At 41.7% G+C, this 24,881-nt stretch overlaps 1 protein-coding gene across 2 annotated transcripts in view; it reads right to left on the bottom strand.

Annotated features, from left to right (window-relative positions):
• Positions 1-534: 534 nt before the first annotated feature.
• Positions 535-24,881, bottom strand: part of SMOC2 (SPARC related modular calcium binding 2) — a 134,441-nt gene continuing 110,094 nt past the window's right edge. For both annotated transcript variants that reach the window (XM_083732626.1, XM_083732627.1), the window contains 4 exons: positions 10,610-10,703; positions 7,164-7,438; positions 6,069-6,109; positions 535-3,522 (listed from right to left, as the gene is read on the bottom strand). In XM_083732626.1, coding sequence (XP_083588752.1) covers positions 3,499-3,522; positions 6,069-6,109; positions 7,164-7,438; positions 10,610-10,703 — 434 coding nt within the window. In that variant the 3' untranslated portion in view covers positions 535-3,498. The remainder of the gene's footprint in view (positions 3,523-6,068; positions 6,110-7,163; positions 7,439-10,609; positions 10,704-24,881) is intronic.

Raw genomic sequence — 24,881 nt, 5'->3', positions numbered from 1 at the left:
GAACAGAATCATTATGTTGTTGAAAAGGATGCCATATTTCAACAAAATCATTGAACAGAATCATTCTGTTGCTGAAAATTAATTGTTAAAAATTCCTTTTAAATTTTGATTTGCAACGAAGAGTTTTCAAATGTAAGCTAGGATCTGATTATAACCACCATCTCTTCCATGTGTTTTTCTGCATGTCTCATTTTAATGAAGTGAAAAAAATTCTGCTTATTGTTCACACAGCCATATGTGGCAATTATGACTATCCAGTGACAGCTTCTTGGTGTGAAATCACCAATCTGCTAGCTCTGGTATGGTGTGAGAACATGACTTGTCAATAGAAGCAAGTTTATTATGCAGTAAGTGTCTCAGCTTGTTACTGTGTATTCAGCCAATAGTATGGTGTGACCCTTAGTACATGCCTGTTCTCTTTCACAGGACCTTGATCATTCTGTGGATGTTGCTGGAAAAGCATGTGCGAATGGTAAGAGGAACCAAATGTTGTGGTTATTTATATGCCCTAGGATAATAACCAAACCGAGTAAGTTTCAGAGCATACTACATGTTTAATCTAAACAGATTAAATTCAGAGTTTAGCATTATATAAAAAGATATCAAATAAATTCCGAGTAAAAATGTTTGCTTCTTTACACAAAGATAAACATACAATAGCATTTTTTGTTCCCTTCTCTTTACTCTCCAAGCCTCCGGCCACAAGATCCATATTCTTTTGCCCAATTCCAATGAGTAAAAGTCACCCAGCAGTATATTATCATGTAGCTATAGATGCAGATATAAATGTAACAGAGGCTGAGTCAGAACAAAATTAGCCAACAGCTATTCTACACATTGTTCAAATGTATCTTGTTCTTTAAAAAAAAAAACCACTAAAGAGATTTCTGCTCATTGTTACAATTGCAACAATCCACTTCACACACACACACCCTCAACTGATAATTCAACAGATGGTCTGTGAGCGTTTAGAAAAGGATGCTATGATTACGAAGACCCAGCATGGGTTTCTCAAAACTAAGTCATGCCAGACCAATCTGTTTTCTTCTCTTGATAGAATTGCAAATTTTGTGGGTCAGGGAAATGCTGTGGACATAGTGTATTTTGATTTCAATAAGGCTTTTCACAAAGCCCCCCATTAAATTCTCATGAGGAAGCTGGTAAAATGTGGGTTGAATAAGATAACTGTTGGGTGGATTTGTAGCTGGTTGACTGACTAAACCTAAAGGGTACTCATTAATCGTTCCTCATCATCCTGGGAAAAGGTGACAAGAGGGAAGCCACAGGGTTCTGTCCTGGACATGTTGTTGTTCAACATCTTTATAAACAACTTGGATAAAGGAATTGATGGGATGCACATCAAATCTGCAGATGACACCAAATTGGGAAGGGTAGCTAAAGCCGCAGAAGACAAAATCAGAATTCAAAAGGACCTTAACAGATTGGAGAACTGGGCGCAAGTTAACAAAATGAATTTCAGTAGGGACAAATGTAAGGTTCTGCACTAAGGCAGGAAGAACCAGATGCACAAATATAGGATGGGGGACACCTGGCTTACTAGGAGTACATGTGAAAAGGATCTAGTGGTCTTGGTGGACCACAAGCTTAACATGAGTCAACAGTGTGATGCAGCAGCAAAAAATGCTAATGCTATTCTAGGCTGCATCAACAGAAGTATAGTGTCCAGATAAAGGGAAGTAATAGTACCACTCTATTCTGCCTTAGTCAGACCATACTTGGAATACTGTGTCCAATTCTGGGCACCACAGTTTAAGAAGGATGTTGACAAGCTGGAACGTGTGCAGAAGAGGGCAACCCAGATGATCAAAGGTCTGGAAACTAAGCCTTATGAGGAACACTTGAAGGAGCTGGGTATGTTTAGCCTGGAAAAGAGGAGATTGAGAAGAGATATGATAGCCATCTTCAAATATCTTAAGGGCTGTCACATGGAGGAGGGAGCATGCTTCTTTTCTCCTGCTCTGGAAGGTAGGACGCGAACCAATGGCTTCAAGCTGCAAGAAAGGAGATTCTGACCATTTTGGGGGGGAAATTTCTGACAGTGGAACAGACTCCCATGAGAGGTGGTGGTCTCTCCTCCATTGGAGGTTTTTAAACAGAGATTGGCTGACCATCTGCTTTAGCTGAGATTCCTGCAATGCGGGGGGTTGGACTAGATGACCCTTGAATCCCTTTCAACTCTAAGATATCTATATGCTCATACTCTCTCTACCCTACACGCTGTTGTCTCTGGCTGCTTACTGTATAATTTATTGCTGTCCAAGGTCTGAAGCGAAAGTTCTTTATTGTTTATTTTTTGTTCTTTCAAATGTTTTGCCATCAAGTTCACATCTGCAAGTTCTCTTTCCTTCAGGCATTCCAGGAAAGGGGTGAAAAAAGAAAACTCCCTCCAAATGATAGGAAAGGTATGAAAACTTGTAAGAACATCTCCCAGATGGCAAGAATGATGCCCTAAGGGGCAGCTTGTGCTGACTGCACCTCCCTAAAATAACTGTTCATAATTTGTTCAAGTGATAGTTTTACCTTTTTGTAGATCCCGGGGCACCGCAAGTTGCATATCACAGCTCAGCCAAGTGTAGGGAAAAGAAAAGACTGACAAGCCTGTTCTACCTTCTTTGTCTCCCTATAATTAGATTTACAATACTGAACAATTGTGCCCCTTTATTGCCTTATTATGTCTATTCTGGGGCTTGGCAGATTTTGTTTTGAGTGACACCACATACTTGCCAGTTTAAAGGCTGACTAAACCTACCCAAAAGCAGGAAGAACGGGGAAGAAAAATATATATTATACTGAAGTCCTCTAAAGGGGGGGGGGAATACAAAGGAAAATCTACAAAAGATTTATTTCCAATCAATTAGTGGTTGCATTCTTGTTGTGCAACTGTACTCTGGAGAAAGTCAACGCCATTTTTTTTAACCCTCTAAACACCAACAGAGAAAAGATTCCTCTGCTTATATAAGGTACACGAGAAGTCAACAACAATTTCCAATTCTTGGTTTAAGCCTAAGGAACATGCAACCTTAACACAGAGATTAATTAAAATTATGAGTACAGTAGACTTTGAAATGAGCAGGTTTTCAGTATAACTTCATAAAAAAATCAATAGCTATGTAGAAAACAAGCAAAATTACTGAACAGAAAAATACTACAAGACTAGTTTCTATGTTAATGTCCAACTGAACATTCTTCTTTCAAAAAAAGATTAAATGCAAACTTTTACACCTCCAACACGTACAGATTTCAGACAATAAAAGGCACATACATTGTATGTGATAATTGTTTAAAAACAAGCTGTTACTACATTTTCACAGATTCTCTTAAATGTCTGTTAAATATCTCATTTCTACAAAGTGAATTTACATTTAAAGTACAAAGTGCAAATACTACGGCTGTTGGGTTTCTTTCTTTCTTTTTTTAATTGCTTTTTGGTGAGGGAGTCTCCCTGCATCTGAGAGATCTGCCTTGGACATGAAGTGTTCAGCCTTGTTTCTTTGAGGTTTGCTGCCAAAGAAATTTTGAAAACAGAGTCACATATATGTTGCTATCATATACATTATACCAATAAACAATTGATATGCTGATATCATAGACACAAATAAAAATACAGTGGTACCTCGGGTTAAGTACTTAATTCGTTCCGGAGGTCCGTTCTTAACCTGAAACTGTTCTTAACCTAAAGCACCACTTCAGCTAATGGGGCCTCCTGCTGCCGCCACCCCGCCAGAACACAATTTCTGTTCTCATCCTGAAGCAAAGTTCTTAACCTGGAGCACTATTTCTGGGTTAGTGGAGTCTGTAACCTGAAGCGTATGTAACCTGAGGTACCACTGTATATCACAGTCAGTCTAGAACATGCTCCGTGGTACAGTCCTCTTGAGACCACAGGTGGAATATCAGAGGCCTGAATATTCCTACAGGTAAAATTGGGATTGGGAACATGTAAACTCCCTGATGTTGCTGGACTCCCAACTCCTATCAACCTCTGCCAGTATGGTTAGGGATGACGATATTTGTAGTTCAACAACATTTGAAAAACCACAGTTTCCTTATTCCTGATGTGTGTTTTTAAACCAAACTCTCTATGCAATATACTAGGCTAAATGCTTAGCACACCAGAATGTGGGGCTTAGCTTTGTCCTCTCTCTGATGTTTTAGTTTTCCACATGTAGTGAGCTTTTTCCACGAGGGAGCATTCAAAAATACAACCTCTCGCCTACAGTCTAAAAGTGTTCCAGCCCAGAATTATGTCACTTCAGTTTACCACCTAATTCCCCACAACGTGTAGATCAGCTCTTGGTGAAATAGAAAATGCTGGAGCACTTATTATCACCCCCTATTGCCCATTCCCCGATGGAAATGGAGCTGATTGTTCTCTTTTGAGGTGGGTGGTTTCTTTTAAAACCGTTCCTTGTCAGGCGTATTCATTTCCAATCCCTTCCTTTCAAGCGCGAGGCCTCGTGATGAAAGCCACCTTTGGCATCTGTGAGGTACCTTCATAGCCTCACTATTAACTGCCAGTTAACTGCCAACAGATGGTTTGCACAACGAGGACCATTTCAAGGCTATCATTTCACAGCACCAGCTTTTAAAATAATTGAGACTGAGTCAGCAAAAATATTTAAAGAAATCAAATCAAATAAAGGGGGAGGAGGGAGCAGAAACCCAGAAATGACAGAACTGTTTCACTATATAAGTTACATGTTGTTATCAGATTACAGGAAAGCAGGAGAGAGAGAGAGAGAGAGAGAGAGAGAGAGAGGGGGGTATATATTATGCGTTGAGAGCTGTGTGCAGCACATGGGGCAGCAACAGCTATTATATACTTGAAATAAACTTTTGAATGGTTTGGACTTCTACCACAGTAATTGTTTTCAGACTGCCTTGTTTCAAACGTAAGGGATGTGAGGGGAGTTAAGCCTCTGGTCCCTTTCTTCAGCAGAGGAGAAATAAGAACATTTTCTTAGCTGTGAGGTTCTACCAAAGGTGTGAAAGCCTACACTAAATTAATTGCTGGCTTTTGGACGTGTCAATGTAGCATCAAGCAAATGACTGACATCGTATGACTATGTACACCAAGGAAGGCTGACATCATATGACTATTTTTAAATTAAAAAAAAAATCCTTTTGAGAGGTGGCTTTTCTGTAAGATGTTTCTGGATGTCATGAAAGGACATAAGATGGTTATTTATTTATTTTTTTCTTGTATTTTTACTTCCAGGGTAGGGGAGTGCTGCTTGTGGTATTAACTTGACAGCCTTGAGTACTATGCCTTCTTCTTCTTCTTCTTCTTCTTTGGCGATCACTCATAGTTGAGTAAGATTGTCTTCCATAAACACGGTTCTAAAAGTGAGTCCGTAAGTGACTGTGGAGGCCAGTTCTGGAACTACATGTCCTTCCACAGTGGGGACATGGGCTTCCAGGCGGAGGTGATCACGGTGAAGGTTTGCCAAGCATGCCTTCCTCTTAGCACATTTCTCCCTTTTGTCCTGAGTTCGAGCATCTTCAAAGCCCATGGCACCTTTGGTCAAGGCTGTTCTCCAACTGAAGCGCTCGCAGGCCAGTGTTTCCCAGTTGTCGGTGTTTATACTACATTTCTTTAGATTTGCCTTGAGAGAGTCTTTAAACCTCTTTTGTTGACCATCAGCATTACGCTTACCATTTTTAAGTAGAGTAATTGCTTTGGAGGACGATAATCAGGCATCCACACAACATGACCAGTCCAACGAAGTTGATGTTGAAGAATCATTGCTTTGACGCTGGTAATCTTTGCTTCTTCCAGTACACTGGCATTAGTTTGCCTGTCTTCCCAAGTGATGTGTAAAAATTTTCAGAGACACTGTTGGTGGAATCTTTTGAGGAGTTGGAGATGGCGTTTATAAGTCATCCTCGTTTCACAAGCATACAGTACCTTGACTTGGGGTGGGGAAATCTAACAAAGGCAGTGAAATATTTTCGGCTAGTCCTGAATGTGACTGCCAAGACATGCAGACTAGATAAGGCTTAAAACAGTTATTGGGAGAATGGAAAAGTGTCTTCTCCACACTTACCTGCCTGTTGGAAGGAGTACTTTCACCATTATTTTTTGGAGCTGTCAAGGAAGAAAACATGGTATGTTAGTTGACCATAAAAATAGTTTCTGTGCAAGACCTTAAACAAATCTTTGAAACTTCTATGTAATAAATGAGGACATTGCTTTACAATTAAATATGTGTGTGTGTATGGGTGGGTTTGGGGATGCGGGTGGCGCTGTGGGTAAAACCTCAGTGCCTAGGACTTGCCGATTGCATGGTCAGTGGTCGAATCCCCGCAGCGGGGTGAGCTCCTGCCATTCGGTCCCAGCTCCTGCCCACCTAGCAGTTTGAAAGCACTCCTAAGTGCAAGTAGATAAATAGGTACCGCTTTATAGCGGGAAGGTAAACGGTGTTCCGTGTGCTGTGCTGGCTCGCCAGAGCAGCTTTGTCACGCTGGCCACGTGACCCGGAAGTGTCTCCGGACAGCGCTGGCCCCCGGCCTCTTAAGTGAGATGGGCGCACAACCCTAGAGTCTGTCAAGACTGGCCCGTATGGGCAGGGGTACCTTTACCTTTATGGGTGGGTTCTCCCCCTGCCTAATCTCCAGAGACCACAAAATCTGAAACAAGATAGCAGCAGCTTTCAGATTTTTACTGGACTCCATAACCCAGTTGTGGCATCTGGCTTTATTATTTCCTCTATTTGTGATGTTCTGGCTGTGAGTGTTGTTTTTTATATAGCCAAAATAATGACACCCCCACACAAGAAGATATTAGCAGGCCAGGGTGAATCCTGAGCTTTGCAGAAGTAGAAAAAAATCTTCAGAGAGGGTTAAAAAACAAAAATTGTAATGGCTGTGGAACACCTCCTACCCCAAATAGTCCATTGGGAACTGAGCATGCTCAGTGGCAATGGAATACTGACCCAAGTCAGTGGGGTGGAGTGGGGAAATGGAGGAAACGGTGTGGGTCTGAACAAGCAGCTCTCCACGCTGCAACAGTTTGTTGCAGGTCACCTCTGCTTTTGTAAAAACCAGTTCTCCATATAAGCCACAAGTAACTTATGAAACTCCAGATGCAATATCTTTCTCATAAAGCTGTGATAAAAGAGCTAGTTAAGAGATCTTCTTACTATGACGTTTCTTTGTGTCTGCCTTGTTATCTTCTTTCATAACCCCCAGGCATCCCATTAGTTCTGGAACCGTTAAGGATTTGTCATTATTCACGTCACAGTATTCCACAAACTTTTTCACACATTTCTTGGGCTTGGACTTTTTCCTCAGGAATCTCTTAAATGGCTTGATTTCTTTTTTGCCGATATCACCACTAGAATTCTTATCCAGTTGTTTAAAATACCAGTGGACAACTCTTTCCTCCAGAGTGTGATTAGGATCTGGTTCTGAAAGCCTGCAAAAGACAGAGGCCATTAAGCGAGCATAAAACCTTCACTATCAGTTTCCCCTCTTGGACCCTTCCAATTCCTTCATCATATTTGAGGTGCTTGTGCTACTGAAATAACAGGATGAGGAATCAATTGTGAAGCACCCTGAATACTCAGATTTGTGTCTGATAAAAACACCACCTACACAACTTATTTTGCTTGACTTCTTCCTTGCCACTGATCTTCCAGTATCACAGAGGCAATACACCAAGAGAGGATTTCTACCCTTAATTTCTTGCTTGTGAACTTCTCATAGACATCAGCTTGCCTCTCTTTCCCCTACTTTCCATTCGATGTAGCCAGCCTGGGTCTGAGGTGTGCCATAGCGGCTGAGTAAACATTGTCTTTGCCAGTGAAGACACTGCTGGGTTTGGTTCTGTTTGGCTCAGCCTATCGTTGTGCTGCAATCAGCCTATTGAGAGGAGGTGCTCTCAAAGCTGCAAAAGCAAGACTAGAGTGCAATTGGCAATCTTGTACCAAGATAGAAAGATTAAGAGCTAAGCATAGGCTCACTGTATGCATTTGGTAGGATGATTATGAAATTTAAGATGAAATGGATAGTTTTATGTCCCACTAATCAGACTGCTTATATACCCACTGAATTACATGAGACTCAGAGAAGACACATAAAGGATTGACACATATAGGACGCGGGTGGCGCTGTGGGTAAAAGCCTCAGCGCCTAGGGCTTGCTGATCGAAAGGTCGGCAGTTCGAATCCCCGCGGCGGGGTGCGCTCCCGTTGCTTGGTCCCAGCTCCTGCCAAATCACCCCCGGGTGCAAGTAGATAAATAGGGACCGCTTACTGCTGGGAAGGTAAACGGCGTTTCCGAGTGCTGCGCTGGCTTGCCAGATGCAGCTTTGTCACGTTGGCCACATGACCCGGAAGTGTCTCCGGACAGCACTGGCCCCCGGCCTCTTAAGTGAGATGGGCGCACAACCCTAGAGTCTGTCAAGACTGGCCCGTACAGGCAGGGGTACCTTTACCTTTACCTTAATCAGACTGCTTATATACCCACTGAATTACATGAGACTCAGAGAAGACACATATAGGATTGCATAGTCAGCGCTATTAAAGCAAATGAATTGCCAAATACATCAGTGCAGCTGATTTACACAGTGGAGGCATGTTCAGAACTAAACATGTTCAGAACTTAATCAGATTTCTCAGCTAGCTCAGATTTCTGCCTCTTCAGTTCGAAATTGCACCACTGAATTTAAATAACTAGGCACAATCCAGCCACTGTTGTGGATATTGTATTTGGTTTCAATGGACAAAATATTAAGTAGACGTAATGCTCCATTTTGGGTGGATCATGACCTTGCTACTGCTAAAAAGGGACAGGTTTTTAAAATACATTTTACTGATGTGATGAAAGTCCAAACAGGTGAGGAACGTGAACGTCTAGTGACTGAGCTGCAACAACATGAGGCTAAAAACCAAAATGACCCTGAAATACCTTTCCCAGCGGCAAAAGTAATAGTCACAACATGAGCAAAGTGTGTTGCTCAAAATTATATCATGGCTCTTATGGCATCCCGTTGCATTAAAAGAAAGGAAAGAGTGTTCCACTTGGCACAGAGCCAGCAACTTCCAATGCGCCTAAATTGCATGTAATATATTTTTATGAATTTATAAATTTTACTGGGAGAAACAGAGGCTATTTTCTTTTCCATGCGAAGTGTAAAACTGCCCACTGCAGAAAACGAAATGAAATGCTTTATTGGATGACTTCACTGCCTTTGACTAATGGCTTGGTGTCTTTTATTTCAGCATGCTGGCTATCGTCCAGCTAAAGCTAGTTATGACTTAGTCCCAGGTTAATCATGACCAACTCAACTCCCACTGCTTTCAATAGGATTTAGTCAAAACTAACTTTAGCTAGGCTGGGGCTGCGGTCTGCTACCTTTGGAAGATGAAGCCTTGCTCTTAAACATTCTTGCAACCAGCAGCAGTCAGCGAGATGACACGGGTGGGGCTTTGTTCCTCTCTCAGCTTCCCAACATGGTGGGTTGCTGCTGCTTACTAAGAGAAAGAGGGGCAAGGCTCAGGTTTAGTGTGTGTGGCTCCACTGTCATGCACCAATCTTCCCCCAGCTTCATCCCTCACTCTATTGGAAGGTGGTAGTGTTCTGCTGTGTTGAGAAGCCAGGAGAACAACATGTCCCACCCATGACAATTCGCCGCCCACTACTGTTTGCAGCGTTGCCAAAATTCAGTGACCTGATAAAGGGAAATCTCACAGTGAGTTTATATGATCCTAACCAATATAGTAATTTGATCTAAGGGTGCTTTTTTGGGGTGATATTCAGCCTGCACAATTAAAAACTGATCTTATGTTCAGTTTGCCACATGTTTGCTATGTTTTGAACCAAGAACATCCATCAGCATTTGAGTGTGCATTTCTCCCTGGTTTATTTTTGCAAGCAATGCCCCCTAAAGCAATGAACTTTTGTATATTATTTTCACAAATGTATGCATCTTTATGCACGCTTTCTCATGATGTATGCATTGCAAACTCTTTCTTTGTTGGCAAACGCCATTGCAAAATTTGGAGATGTGTGAATTTCGAAGGACGGCTCATGCATTGTTTCAGGAAGTGCAAACTAGGTAGGTTCATGTTAAAACGTGGACCAAATCATATCCCTCTCCCATCCCTAGGGCACACCTTCTTCATGATTTACCTATGTGACAGCATCAGATCATTTCAGAGCACTCATTGCACACTCTCAGTCTAACCCCCTTTCAATAGTCTCTGTGTTGTGGATTTATTGCATCCTGTTACTTTTCTAAATGGAAAAATTTCAGAAGAACCAGTGATTAATTTCTAAGGTGGAAGGAAATTACTTGGCTCAAGTCTACCTGCAGAAGTCATGCCCTTTTATAAGGAAGCCCTTCCTCTTAATCCCCAATGTATGGGAGCAGGCTGTAGTTACTCAGAAGTGGGGGAATTCACCCTGCTCATATTCTACTTGATCCCTTTTTCATTTAAAAGATCAGTGTTGAGCTGTGGTTTAAATTATATTTGATAACTCTCATTAAGCTCTAGCTGTCTTCCACAAAAGTAAAGAGAGAGGGAAAGTGACAACCAGAATTACTTCCTAAAGCACACAGGGGACTGGAGCCAAACTAACTCACCTGCTGGAAGGATCAGAGACTGCATGCACCATGTCTGTGGAGAGCGCATCCAAAACACTTGTCAAGAACTCATTCTTCTTGGGTCCTGGACAACCTAAAATGGAAACAGATTGCTTGCATTATTTAAATCCATGTTGTGAGGAGGGGGAGGGTACATCTGCACTAAAACGTGGGATACAAAGCTACACTTACATTTCGGGAATGTTGAGGGTCAGATGTAGGCCAAATCATGTGGCGGTCAGAGCTGTCTTCATAGCACAGAGCACAAGTTCTGAACAGAGCTTCATATGTCTTACATGTTTAGATTCTTTTGGCAATCACGCCAAAGTCAAGCACTTGTAAACTCCATTATTTCAATGGAAGAGTTATATCCAGTACAGTGGTGCCTCGCAAGACGAAAATAATCCGTTCCGCGAGTCTCTTCGTCTAGCGTTTTTTTCGTCTTGCGAAGCAACCCTATTAGTGGCTTAGCGGATTAACGCTATTAGCGGCTTAGCGGCTATTAAAGGCTTAGCGGCTTAGCGGCTAAAAGGCTATTAGCGGCTTAGCGGCTTAGAAAAAGGGGGGGAATCGAAAAAAATCGCAAGACTCGCAAGACGTTTTTGTCTTGCGAAGCAAGCCCATAGGGAAATTCGTCTTGCGAAGCGCATCGAAAAATGGAAAACCCTTTCGTCTAGCGGGTTTTTCGTCTTGCGAGGCATTTGTCTTGCGGGGCACCACTGTACTTGAATTCATACTAATTCCCAGTCCTTTTCCATTGTTATGGCTGAACAGGGAATGTAAGCGTGAACAAGAGTGTTGGTAGGGTTGGGTGGATGTGTCAATTTTGGTTTCTTTCAGGTTCTTATTTTCCCATTCTTTTTCTTCTTATTATTTTCCCATTCTCAGGTTCATCCTGAAGATATTTCAGCAGAGTCTTATTGTGAATTTCCTCCTTCTACACAGATTTTTGTATGCAATTTTTCCAGTTATACATTTTTTCGCAATGCGTTCCTAAGATACACATTTTTGCAATGCAATATTCCCCAATAGAGTGCATTTTAATGTTCTTTTCACTAATATATGCATTTACACCAACATTTTTCTACATTTTGGTACATGCTGTTTGGCTGGAGAACAGTAATACAAAATTTATAATGTGCAAATTTTGAAGGATTGCTGAGTTTTGGTTCGTGTATCATTTTGGAAAGTGCAATTAGGTAAGTTTGCTTTTAGATGCAAACTGAATCACACTCCCTACCTCATCCCTAGATGTGGGACATGTATGTCAGGCCTGTACCCAGCATTCTTATGCCAGGCCCCACATACGTCAGCCTGACTTTTCTGTACTGAGTGGAAAGGCATGATCTTTGCATGATCAATTGATCCGTGTGATCAAGAACCCCATGTAACCAATATAGAAAGGTCAGAGGTGGAGCCAGTGGTGACCAGCGCATGCCGTGATATTGTATGTGGGACTCTCAGGCATACCCCTTGTTCCCCTTACTGGTGTTTACATTCCCTGTTCAGGAATGTGCATTGCCTGAACAGGGCTAGAATCTATGTTCTGTTCATTCAGAATCTCCATCTGACTCCTTTTAATCTCAGAGAAGCCCAGCCTTCATACTGCCAATTTATGCTCTAGGCTTCAGATATTATCTGGAGACTTTGCCGCTTTTAAAACAATTCAGTTATGGCTATGTGGTTGAGATAATTATCGGGAGGAGCATGGCTACAGAGCTAAGAATGATTTCTGAAACAGTTACGTTGGTTTTTAGATACATTTCTTTAGTGCAGGGGAATTTACCCAAATGGATTCCTGTTAGAGGAATGTTACAATAATGAAAAATGTTTGGTGCCAATTTCGCACATTGTAAGAAAAAGGAGTGCCTTGTGATTGCTGTTTTGACACAGAATTTACCAGAATTGTAACCCATTCTTTCTACACAGCAGCTTGTGGCTTTTATAAAGGATGAATTATATAATATTACTTTCCCAGATAATGCAAGACTTTTCAATTTCAAGTCATTTCTCCCACTCTTTAACAGGCACTGTGAGGTGTTGAAAATGTTTAATCAGCCCCCCATGCTTTCCCCCCCAAAGCCTTCTACTGGGTATAATGACGACAGAAATGTGGGACTGTAATATTTTCCTGTTCATGTCAGCTGAAATATTCAAAATATCTATTTGGATTTGAAATTTGCCCCAGTGGTGGTTGGTGGCAGACACTCCTCTCACCATGGCATAAATTAAGTCATTGTGTATGTGCACCCCAAATAATATTTGCTGCCTATTAGAATCATTTAGAAAGTTGTTTATGCACAACATGGGAAACAAACAAATAGGTACCTCAACACCAAGCATTTTTATTTGGAAGCAAGTCCCAGTGATTTAATGGGACCTATTTCCAAATGATACCATTCATGATATACACCTTTAAATAATACACTAAAGGATGCTTAGGCAAGAAGAAACATTTTCCAATGAATATTTTATATTTGACAGAATCTAATTAATCTCCAACCAATGACACAACTAAACATTTATTATCTAAAAATCGTGGATGGTGCTCATATCAAAATTATACAAAAGGGAACATTCTGGATTTATGGCCACAGAAACATGACATGTGATATTCTGTGAAGTACTGATGTTGCAGGGGAAAGTTCAATCCGCAAAAATAAGGATAACATTAGGACTGCCTAGAAATGTTGTTGCTTATCAGACAGCATTTTGAAAGGTGCTGATGCTATGGATTATCTGGTGCACCAACACAATTGTATCCCTACTATTTACGCAGAAACAACAAGTATATCAATTTATCTGAATTATCTGTTTCTGTTCAAAAACATCAATCCTGCACTGTAAAAAAAAAAATCAATGACCACAGTCATGGTTGCTTCTAGCGGTGGCACCACAAAGATGGCTGGATAGGAATTATTCTTGGGGCCTCTGACAGCTCAGTTGGTTAAAGCATGGTGCTGATAACACCAAGGTTGTAGGTTCAATCCCCATAAGAGACAGCTGCATATTCCTGCACTGCAGGGGGTTGGCCTAGATGATCCTCAGGGTCCCTTCCAACTCTGAATCCATGATCTCTTCTATGATCTCTACTTTCTAAGCTCAAATACATGCATGTAGAAACTACCCACTTTTCCAGCATAGGCAAAAGTCAGCTCTTTAAAATCAACTTCAGAGTTGAACCAGGTTCATGACATTTAGTGTTGGACTAGATGACATTTGGGATCCATTCCAGCTCTATAATTTGCTTGTTTTTGAAACATGCCAATTACATAATTATTCTTATTAGTATTAGTAACAACAGTCCTTCAGGGTGTGTAATTAAACATGATGAAAATAGTAAAAAGAAACACAGGAGATGAGCTCTGAATTATAATCCATACAACATGTTAAAAGGAAGGCACCAAAATCAGCCATCGACAGAAGCTGTAAAGAGATGGTGCCAGATGAGCCTCTGTGGGGAGAGCCATATTCTTAGGACTATCACTGAGAAGGCCTTCTCATGTGCTACCCACCTCCCTGAACCTCTGAATGTAGCTGAACCAACAGAAGGACCTCCTCTAGTGATCAGAATTGCCTGGGCTGGCCTACAGAGAAGAAGGCTTTCTTTTAGATCTTTTGAGGTTCACATCATTTGGAGTTTTAAATACTCCTTGGAGCAACCTGTGGAGCTTTTATTTTTTAATAAACAAAACCAAAACAGGGGTTATATGAGTTCTTGCATTTTCGCAGTGATGATAAAAGATGGGTTGCTTCTTGCAACAAAGATATTGCATGAGAATCTGCAGAGTTTGCTAAATTACAAATGAATGACAAATAGTTATGTTAATAGAAATAAGGCTGAAGAACTTAATAACCAGCACTAGAAAAGATCTAAGATAATAATGAAGTAGATAAGGATTAGAGAAAACTGTCCAGGCTGCAAGAATCAGAATGAGCTGCAAGAATCAGGATGAGATTTAGGTTTTACATTTTAAAGGATTGGCCATACCGATGCAGTTGTAATATTCAGGTCCAGACCCATTCCGTTACAGATTATCCAGACAGTCACTCATCACAATGGCTACCTGTTTAGTGTTTTGGCTTTCCAAGGCTGTTGGATCTGAGTGATAGGAGGAAATCCCCCATACTGAGTGGGCTGGGACTGAGGAAAACAAAATGTTGGGATGTGACAGATGTTCTGACACCTCATGTTTGGGGAATCAGCCAGTTCCAGGAGCAACTATGGCATGGATCCAGCCTGATCTACAGTACACAGTCGTCTCTGAATCCCTTGCTAAGATCTCTGTACAGATTGGATTCATGGCGCCAAACTTTTCCTCTCTACAGCAGAATTTTGACATTTCCAAAGGCGTGGTGAAAGTTTTCTGGCAAGTAGGGTGGCGGCAGCCAGCTCTGCCCGTCTTGCCAGAGAGAGGAGTGGAACTGAACTGCAGTTGCACAAGTAATGGCTTGCACCACTGAACCTAGAGGAAAACCCATAGTATTCTTCTGCCAAGTTCTCATATACCTTGTTACAGCTGATGCAGTGATCACCTATAGAATCTAGTTTGGGTTTTTCCCAGGCAAGAGGTACAAGCCATATCTCAGTGATCTGTTTCTCCTCTTCTACCTGGAAACCTGCCATTCCTGTATGCAGTATACTCTGCAGCCCTCGCTGCCACAATCTAGTCAGGGTGCAGAATTATTTACTGTAAATTCATATACACAGATTGGGTACAACCCTGAGGTTTGGGGGTGAGGGAATGAAGCTGACATGCTTCTTTTAATATATTGAACTCCTATTTTTCCTCTCTTCTTTGGACTATCACAGCAAAATATTTTGTGGTGCTATGAGGGGGGAGGGCAAACTGTTCCTGTTTCTCAAGGACTGTCACCCAAGCTTCTTCTACTTTTCATCCCACTCAAGGTGCACTGAGTTGCGCCCAACATTGGGGGGGCACATCATGTGTGCATGACGTCACATGTAACTGGGCTGCACGCATAGGGTGATGTTCACCCTTGTGCGTCCTACCTGGCTGCTGAGCACTCACCCAGTGGCAGGCCGGTGGGGGGTGTCAGCTCCCTCAATATTGGGGCCTGAGCCCCGTGCCCCAAAATATTGAGGGGGCTGATGCCCTATACTCTGCGCCCTGTCTCACTCTCTCTCCACAAGGGCCCACAAGTTCCCTTGGGACAGCCTTCAGCAACCTAGTATCATTTAGATGTTTGGGACTACAGCTCCAAACAGCCTCAGCCAGTTCAGACAGGGCTTGCTGGGGTGGGCAGAAGTTGTAGTCCAAAACTTCTGGAGGGCATCGGATTGGTGAAGGCCGCCTTGGAGTTGACAGTGACAGGCTGAAGACAGATCAACAGAAATCAGTGTGTGAAAAGGCAAGTATGTGAAAAGACAACAGTACTTATCAGAATCACTTAGAGCCTCAAGCAAATTGCTGAGACTATTTGAAGAAACATAGTCAAGGGGTTATTGTTAAAAGTGAGTACTATCCCACCCCCATGCTAACCCTTTAAAAATCTGAAAAGATTTTAAATTGCCTAGAGTAAATCTAGCAGTTTCTCCCTCCCCTTCTTCTGAGATCATGATACCACATTAACCCTATCCCTGTGACTCCTGACATTTCTGTGAACACAACTGAAACCATAGATTTTTTTATGTATATCATAGGCTCAAATGTAAACCAGACAAGTCTAGTTCCTAATCATTTCACATCTGGTAATATGCAAGAAATAAAATATGGGAATGAGCCAGAACTTTCTGGTGTTTGGTCAAGCTTTGGAAAGTCTTGCAAATATTCCCACCCCCACCCCCCACCCCGATATATAGATCATTTTTAAAGAGGACAGAAGGATATTGTTTCCTTCCTTCTGCTCTGGGGTGTTTACTGAGTCTCTGGGCAATTTAAATATTTCCAGATTGTGTAGATCAGGAATTATTAAGAGAGGAATCGATGAAGCTACAGTAGGGTGTGGCAGTGGAAATTGGACTTTGCCATTCCTTATTCGAGAGATGCTGTTTGCAGATGACACAGTCTTGACGACATACTCCAATGAAGTTCTATGGAGACTCACCAACTGTCCAAGCTGGCAGGGAGTTCGGCCTTACCACCAGCCTTACAAAGACCATTGGGTCAGCAAGTCACCAACACGCCACACATCAGCACTGGTGATCACACACTTGAGGTAGTAGACAATTTTGTTTTCCAGGGTTCCACCATAACCAGCAATCTCTCCATTGATGCAGAGCTGGACAAGTGCCATGGCAAGGCAGCCACAGCAATGGCTTGTCTTTCCAAAAAGGTATGGAAGAATGTGTTGCTAACATCCAGTACCAAGATGAAAGTCTACTAGGCTTGTGTGTTGAGCACACTGCTTTATGGAAGTGAGTTGTGGGCAACTTACAACTGCCAGGAGCAGTGGCGTAGCGTGGGTTGTCAGCACCCGGGGCAAGGCAAGTAATTTGCGCCCCCTAACCCTGAGTGAGCCAGGTAGGGGCAGAAAGCTGCGAGTGCGAGCGCCCCCCCAGATGTTGCGCCCGGTGCGACCGGCCCCCCTGCACCCCCACGCTACGCCACTGGCCAGGAGTGATGCCTCAATACCTTCCACATGTGCTGTGTCAGGAAGATTTTGGGCATCACATGGCAGGACAGAATCTCAAACAGTGATGTGCTCTCCCAAGCCCATATTTCCAGCATGTTTAGACTCCTGACTCATCAACATCTATACTGGCTTGGTCCTGTCCACAGAATGGAAGATGGCAGGATTCCAAAGGACATTAGTTGAACTCACAGGGACTTACTTGCGAACATTGCATTGCCACAAGTGAGAAATTCAGAACACAAGACTGGAGGGAGGAGAAGCTGCTTAATCCCTCCCCTGCCCACTACTTTTCCGCTCAATTCCTACCCTCCACCCCATTTGTTCCTCACCCCGCCTAGTCCCAGCTGTGAGTAACATTGTTGGACTAATACTGAACTGCAGGCTTAAACTGCTTTTGGGTATCTGTTCCAGCATCTGTGACTTCTGTATTATCATCCCTGAGATGAAGCACATGAAGTGCATTGAAAACATAATAACTGCTCTCAAAATGAAATTAAAGGCTATCTGTTTTCATTATGAAAGTGCTTTGCTTGATCACGATGTCAACATCACTTTCACAAGTTTTTACCGCAGTTCTGATTAATCCTCTTTCTGCATCAATCTGTATTTTGCTATTTTTTTTAAAAAAACCCTCTTAAAACATGTCTTTAAGTGTGTGTGTTTTCACAAAATTTGCATTCCAATCCATATTTTAATAATTTAAACCCTGAGTTGTGTTGCAACTTTAGGAAAGAGCGTAAAATCCTGTAAATAGCCAAGATTTGGATCCTCACCTGGGTATGAAATTTATGAACCAGGTAATTCCTTATAGAATTCCTAGAGGTCAAATTTCACAAGAATCCCTATATGTTGATCCCAGGGTGGGTGCGCTATACCAGCATAGAGACCCTGCCTGTGGCTTTAGGATCAGGTTTCTTATACAGCAGTCTTCCTATTTTGACCAAATCAATAAATAAAATGCACCTCAGAATGACAGGGAACTTTCCACTGAATTATCTATGGTTTCCTGAAAACGCCTGTCACATAAAACTGAGATGGTATTTAAGTAACAGAATTCTCTTTATGGGGGGGGGGGGGGGAGCCTGATATTCAATCAAAACACTGAACTTGTCACTGTGAATTTTATAACTCTGTTGCTTAACCTGATGTGAAAGCACAGAAAGGCCAAGCTTTTAGAGCAAACACAGGGTGAATGTTCGACTTCCTTGACTTACAGTGTTGGTGAGTAAGTGTGCTTTAACGTTTGCACAGTGGAATCTCTGTTCCACACAGGTGTTATCAAACACTGAAAAATTCTCCTGAGCTTCGTGCTGTGCTTAATTTCAACAGACTTGGGAATAAAATGGTTGACCTGAGGAAGGTCTAGCTGGATGTCAGGAATAATTCACCCTCAGTGAATTCCTCTATGCAGACAAGAAAAAGGGCAGCGAGAGAGCTTGTCAAGGAATGTTTCGAGCAAAACTTTCATGCCTCGGCTTCTTTCTCTCTCTCTCTCTCTCTTTCTTTTTTGAACAGCCACCTATATTGTGTGGCTTTGACAGATTACATTAATAATTTCTTGTAAAGGGTTGAAGTTGAAACCACACAATGTTAGCCTGCAGGTTCAAAGATGTAACACAGAATTAAGTGTTTACTTTAGAAATAGTTTTGCCCACAAGTATGTTTTCCATTCAAACACAAAATGAACCATGGAGAAATTAGGCCAATGAATGCATAACTCGTGTGACAAGGATATACACAAACACTTCACCTCAGCGAGGAGCTAAATAGCATAAAGTTCTCCAGTGTCAAATGGGCTGTGCAACCCATAGGCTACCTATCAGCACCAAGGTGTGTGTGTGTACACTGAGAAACCTCTAACTCATGTTTTCATGTGTCCCTACAAATTTTGCTGTCGGGCGGCAGGTGGGATTATTGTAAATTGCACTCTTTTCAGCTGTTTGGTGGGCAAGGGGTGAGCAATCACAATGGTTGAAGAGAACAATTGGAAGGCAGGCTGAGAGCAGGGTGATCTATTGGGGTAGAGTTTGTGTGTCTGCTTTTCTCTGTCCTAGAAGGGAGAGCCTTTGAAAGTGTGGATCAGACTGCTTATTTATTTATTTATTTATTTATTTATTTATTTATTGAAATATTTATAATATTTCACTTTATAAATATATAATAAAGATTATAATATTTATAATCTGCACTTTCATAAACATATGAACATCATAAAATCATTAAAACAGTGGTATTTTTTTATTTTTAAGATTTCAGGTGCAGCCCCACACAGCTGAATGTTTTTCCACAAGAGGAAAAGGAACCAGTGGGGCTTACGTCTTGAGTAGACATGCATGGGATTGCACTGTTAAAAGTTTGAAAACACAATATACACATCTATTCAGAAGTAAGGCTCATTGGGTTCAAAGAAGCTCCCTCCAAGGTATAGCATCACAGCATAAAAATAGCCAAATAAAAGAGTGTTCATATTCTGAATAAACCTTCTTCTTAAAAATGAACCCGTTTCCTACAAAACCTAGAAAAGCCACCTGAAAATGTTTAATACTTATGATCCCATATAACTGTTTGACCAGGAAAAGTTTCAGTTTAAATATTAGAGGCTGAGTTTAAGGTTTAAATTGGCTCAGGAAAAGAGATGCATTTTCAGAAAATATTTAAATACTTACTGACATTTGCAGAGACAGCAAATGCCAAGCAACTGGGGTGTCAAGGGAAAATGGACAATGCTCTGCTGAATGAGTAAGCATCCAGAGATATAAAACTGAAGGTGGGAAGCAATTTCTTTTTGCCTTCTCTGCCAATTTTTAGGCAGCTGTCCATCATATTAATTGAGACTACTCGTGACAGAAATTGGGGATGACAAACAAAGGTAAGCATCTATTTCTAGGTAGGAAATTGTAACACAGAGGTCCAAAATTGCATTCATTCCAGTGCTTAAATTACTGGTCCAATAAATAGTCTGGTAAGGGCATCTTCTGGCTTCTCTTTTTGTCAAGCTCTACATTGGTGGTTCAATGAAGAGGAAGTGCCTCTTACCCAAGAACAATAATTCTGCTGTATGCAGATGACAAAATCCTATTGGCACAGCATTGATTAGGGTTACGAAGACTTAGACTACTATTTTTTATTTTTTATTTAGCAATTACCCTTTGGCAGAACATCTAGCCATTAATGATGTCAAAAATGAAGATTACGGTTTTTCAGACATAAACTTCAAAGTTATAGCTAGATGATAGATGGCCACTCAATTGATCAGACCGACTCATTCAAATATTTGGTCATTTATTTTTCTGCCAACAGCAACTGGAGGAAAAATTTATTAGGTTTAAGACTACCACCAGCATTGGCAATCATCTACCTTTCCATAAATAGTTTGACTTACGTTGCTCTAATAGTTCCTGAAGCACTTCACTTGTTATTTGGTGCTCAGGTTTGGAGCACTAGTAAAATAGTGAGGACTGGAACCACTGTAAGCACATTCTTTTATTACTTTTTTTTTTGCCAAGCTACACTTCCGTTATGCAACTGAAATTTATATTAATTCGGTATTAACCACAAGAAAAATTGATGAAGTCTTATAAAATGCCTCATCACTGTGAATATCTAATTGTCTCTGTAATTTTCCCAAGTTTGTATTTTATCTTTGAAGTTTGCTTAAGAAAAGACATTAGTATTTGCGAAGCATGTTGTTTCTGTTATTAAGTTTTGAAGGCTTTTAAAAATAGGTTACAAATCTAGTGTTGCATCCAGTGCAGCACTAAGTAACTTGTTCTGTCAGTGCAAAGGGTCATGCACAAGGAACTTCCCCACTCTTCTCTCCTTGCAGACCCCCAAACTCTATTCTGGGGTCCCCAGATTTCTGTAGGGCACAGTGCATGCCAGAGAGAGGAGCAGGGAGTTCTATTGTTCCATGTTTATTGCTCCTGTTTAGTAACTGTATACCCGAAGGAGTGCCTCCACCCCCATCGTTCAGCCCGGACACTGAGATCCAGCGCCAAGGGCCTTCTGGCAGTTCCCTCACTGCCAGAAGTGAGTTTACAGGGCAGAGGGCCTTCTCGGTAGTGGCGCCCGACCTGTGGAACACCCTCCATGCCAAGGAAATAGACAACTATCTGACTTTTAGAAGACATCTGTTTAGGGAAGTTTTAAATGTTTTATGTTCTATCATGTCTTTAATATTCTTTTGGAAGCTGCCCAGAGTGACTGGGGGAACCCAGCCAGATGGGCAGAGTATTATTATTATTATTATTATTATTATTATTATTATTATTACATCTGGAGAGGGCCGAAGTCTTATGAAAATCCAGTCATTTTTCATCTTCTTCAATTGTAGAATGTGCTTCTGCTCGCCTGCTGTATTTCCCCTGACACTTTGTTCTGAAAAGCAGATTGCCATGTGGCACAGAATGAGGATGGGCACAGTGGTGCTCTTCAAGAAAAACCACCACGAAACGTGTCCATTGAGTAGGTCAGCCCTCTGAATCTGGGCCATAGCTGGCAAATGCTAAAATTAGGAAGGCAGCCTTTTCCCATCGTTCATAGGAGTTTAACATCATAATAAAAAAACAACCTAAAGCTGGTCAAATATATTACGGACTGAATTGCAACCCAAAGTATGCATTTACAACAGTGCTTAAAATAGAGGTTTATAAATGGAAACGCTGACAGAAACTGCACTACAGTGATAGCTGGAGGGGACATTACTTTACCACCCTGGAATGGAACCTAGCATGACAAAAATGTACCCCTATATAGGCTGGCTGTGGGTTAATATTGACATGGCCTTTCCACATCTTCCACAAAAAGTGAGAGGCTGGCACTAACCACTGTGAATTGCCATCCACATTGGGTGGTTGATAAGAAGCTGTGAAATAGCTACCACCAAGAAGAAGAAAAACCCCAAACCTATAATTGTTCAGTGAAGTGTCTTTATGATTCTTGCCCCCCCCCCCCCTCACATCACTGCCCTCAGTGGAGAAAATTTGCAGGATACTTAATATCCCCCAGTTCCCTTGGGAAGGCTTTGTGGAATTTCTTGCTGAGGGTACTTCAGCACCTCGTGCAAGTGGGGCCATAATTACCAGGCAGGAGTTATTTTTATTAAAACTGCCGATCCACCCGCATCTGAATCGCTCCTCTAAGCCACTAACAGAGAGGTCTGTGTAACTGGGCTGTGCTTTCAAAACTGCCTTTGGAAATTGGCATCTGTGTGGAATGGGTCCCTTGAGCCAAATATAATATAGTGTACTTTATTAAACCACAATAAGCTAATGCTCGAGTAGCTTTAAGAGTCTCTGTTAAACCCACAAGAAGTAGGGAAATTGAGACGTACATCTGACACTGTCCTTAATTTGTGCACTGCACAGTAAGTATCTAGGAAATGAGCAGTCCCTCCTTAGCTTCTAGAATATCCTGCAATGACAGAAGCACAATGATTGTATTAAAGAGAGAGAGATGATGGTAATTATGGTTCTAAAGTGTCTGCCAGAAAGGATGGAGTGCAGTTTGATTACTAATAGTCTTGGGTCCACTTACAGCATCGAGATTCAGTTACATGATAGCAACCCATTATGGATTAGTTGGATGGTTTCTCCAGAGAGCCACAACGTTGGATGTTAGGTTAATTGAGCACAAGGTGGTGAGCGTCTCAAATTCACTGATGCCGCCCATGCATTCTTTGCAATCAAGCGGAGCTTCTTTCTACACACAAGAACACAAGAAGAGCCTGCTGGATCAGGCCAATGGCCCGTCTAGTCCAACATCCTGTTCTCAAAGTGGCCTGCAGGAAACCAACAAACAGGATTTGAACACAAGAACACTCTCCCTTCCTGTGGCTTCCAGTGGCTGGTATTCAGAAGCATTACTACCAATGATGGAGGCAAAGGTTATCCATCATGTCCAGCCATTGATAGCTTTATCTTTGGGTTGCAAAAATAACCATCAGATATAAAGCCTAGAACCTTCTGCTGGAAAATTTCCACTCCACTTTGCAGTATGCTCTTGACCATCAAGGTGGATCTCCATGGCTTTCAAGATAGCTGCAGCTTCTTCCTGACTCCATGCCTCACAGTCAAGCTTTAGAAGGAAGCAGGGCTGCATCCCCTACTTCACATATTCTGGCCTATAACAATGGCCATTTTACATTTCTATTTTATTAGAAAAAGAGGTGAGGAACTCACCATGAATGCCTCTCTTGTTCTCTTATAATGGCAATGGCGTCTACCTGAGAGGTGCCGGAACTGAGTTCCAGTGAGTTCCGGCTGAAAAAAGGCCCTAACAACGGCAATTATCAAACATTCCTGAGAGTATTCCTTCTAGAAAAGTCTCAGTCTCTCCACAAAACAGAGACAGAGGAAATCCATCTCACTTTGTTGTGCTGCTACTTGGATAGTGTGGCGGGAGAGAGAAATACAACAAATTATGTTTGGTAAAAGGGATGGGTCAGTTAAAGTCAAATAAGAAAGAGTGTGTGTTTGTTTATGCACATGTACCTATGGCTCAGCTTGCATACCATTAATGAGTTATTTCCAGAAGGGAACGGTTGGACATGGACATATGCCAAGCCATACCTGCTGCATGTAAAAGCCACCAGAACATCGAATAGGCCAAAACCATCATATAGCAAGGTATTGCTCCGTAAGGATTTCCAGATCAGGCCTGTTTTCTTGGTCTCTAAGCAACAAAGGGACTTGCTTCCCCCACAAAAGAAACAACCTGTGATCTGAAGTGTATATCTGATCTGTACAATCCTTCCACCTTCAGTCATATGAACAGTGGGGTGTAGGGTAACATATGGAATCACTAGAGCTGTTAAGTATATGAACCAGCCCTCTGCCTCTCAGACATGAACTTTATGAGAAGTTCCCAGCATTGCTTGGGTGAGAGGCTTAGGAGGCAATGGGGGGGGGAATAGGGGATTGGGGGGAGCAATGGAAAGATAGAAATGCAGCGTGCAGCAGGAAGAGTGTCTCGAACTGAACAAGGAAAGCATAGAGGAAGGAATCTTCTCTTTCAGGTGGACTGTCCCAGAAGAAAGAAGTCTCTTTGCATATTGCTGGGACTTATTTCTTGTGACTCATTTTTGAAAGAATTCACTTCTTTCTTCTGGGACAGTCCACCTGAAAGAGAAGATTCCTTCCTCTAGTTCCAGTTTAAGTATGCAAGGATTGCAACCCAAGTTGCACTGAACACAATAGGACTAACTTCCAAGTAAAAATGTATTGGATTGTGCTTTTAAATTTTGACTGATAATGTGTCTCTAACAGGAATCTCTTTCCACAAGCTAGATAGTATTAAAATGAAAGCATTTGGAGCCTCTTTCTTTTTTCAAGGATGCACTCAGTGGTATGGGGGGAAGTGTTAAACAATTTCTGTTTAATTATTAGTACAGGACTAAAGTGTCTTCACAGCCAACCCCTACTCTCCTTGGTCAATCATTTTGTTCAGGTTCATAAACCCAGATTCAAAACACCACAGTTTTTATGTGAAAACGAGTGTCCTTGGCTCAGTTTAAAAAGAAATGAAGAAATGCATTCATTTCTTACCATAATACTCTCATTTTAAATGGACACATTCATTTGAATGAAAATATTGTGGTAAGAAATATATGCTTCTCTGTGTTTTTTGGGGGGGTTGTGTGTGAAAAAAAAGTACATTGGGTTCTATTCTCTGCTTT

The sequence above is a fragment of the Podarcis gaigeae genome (assembly GCF_964106915.1).
Source record: "Podarcis gaigeae genome assembly, chromosome: 3".
In the NCBI taxonomy this organism is placed as follows: domain Eukaryota; kingdom Metazoa; phylum Chordata; class Lepidosauria; order Squamata; family Lacertidae; genus Podarcis; species Podarcis gaigeae.
The sequence above is the reverse complement of the archived record's forward strand: the minus strand, read 5'-3'. Positions and strand labels throughout refer to the sequence as shown.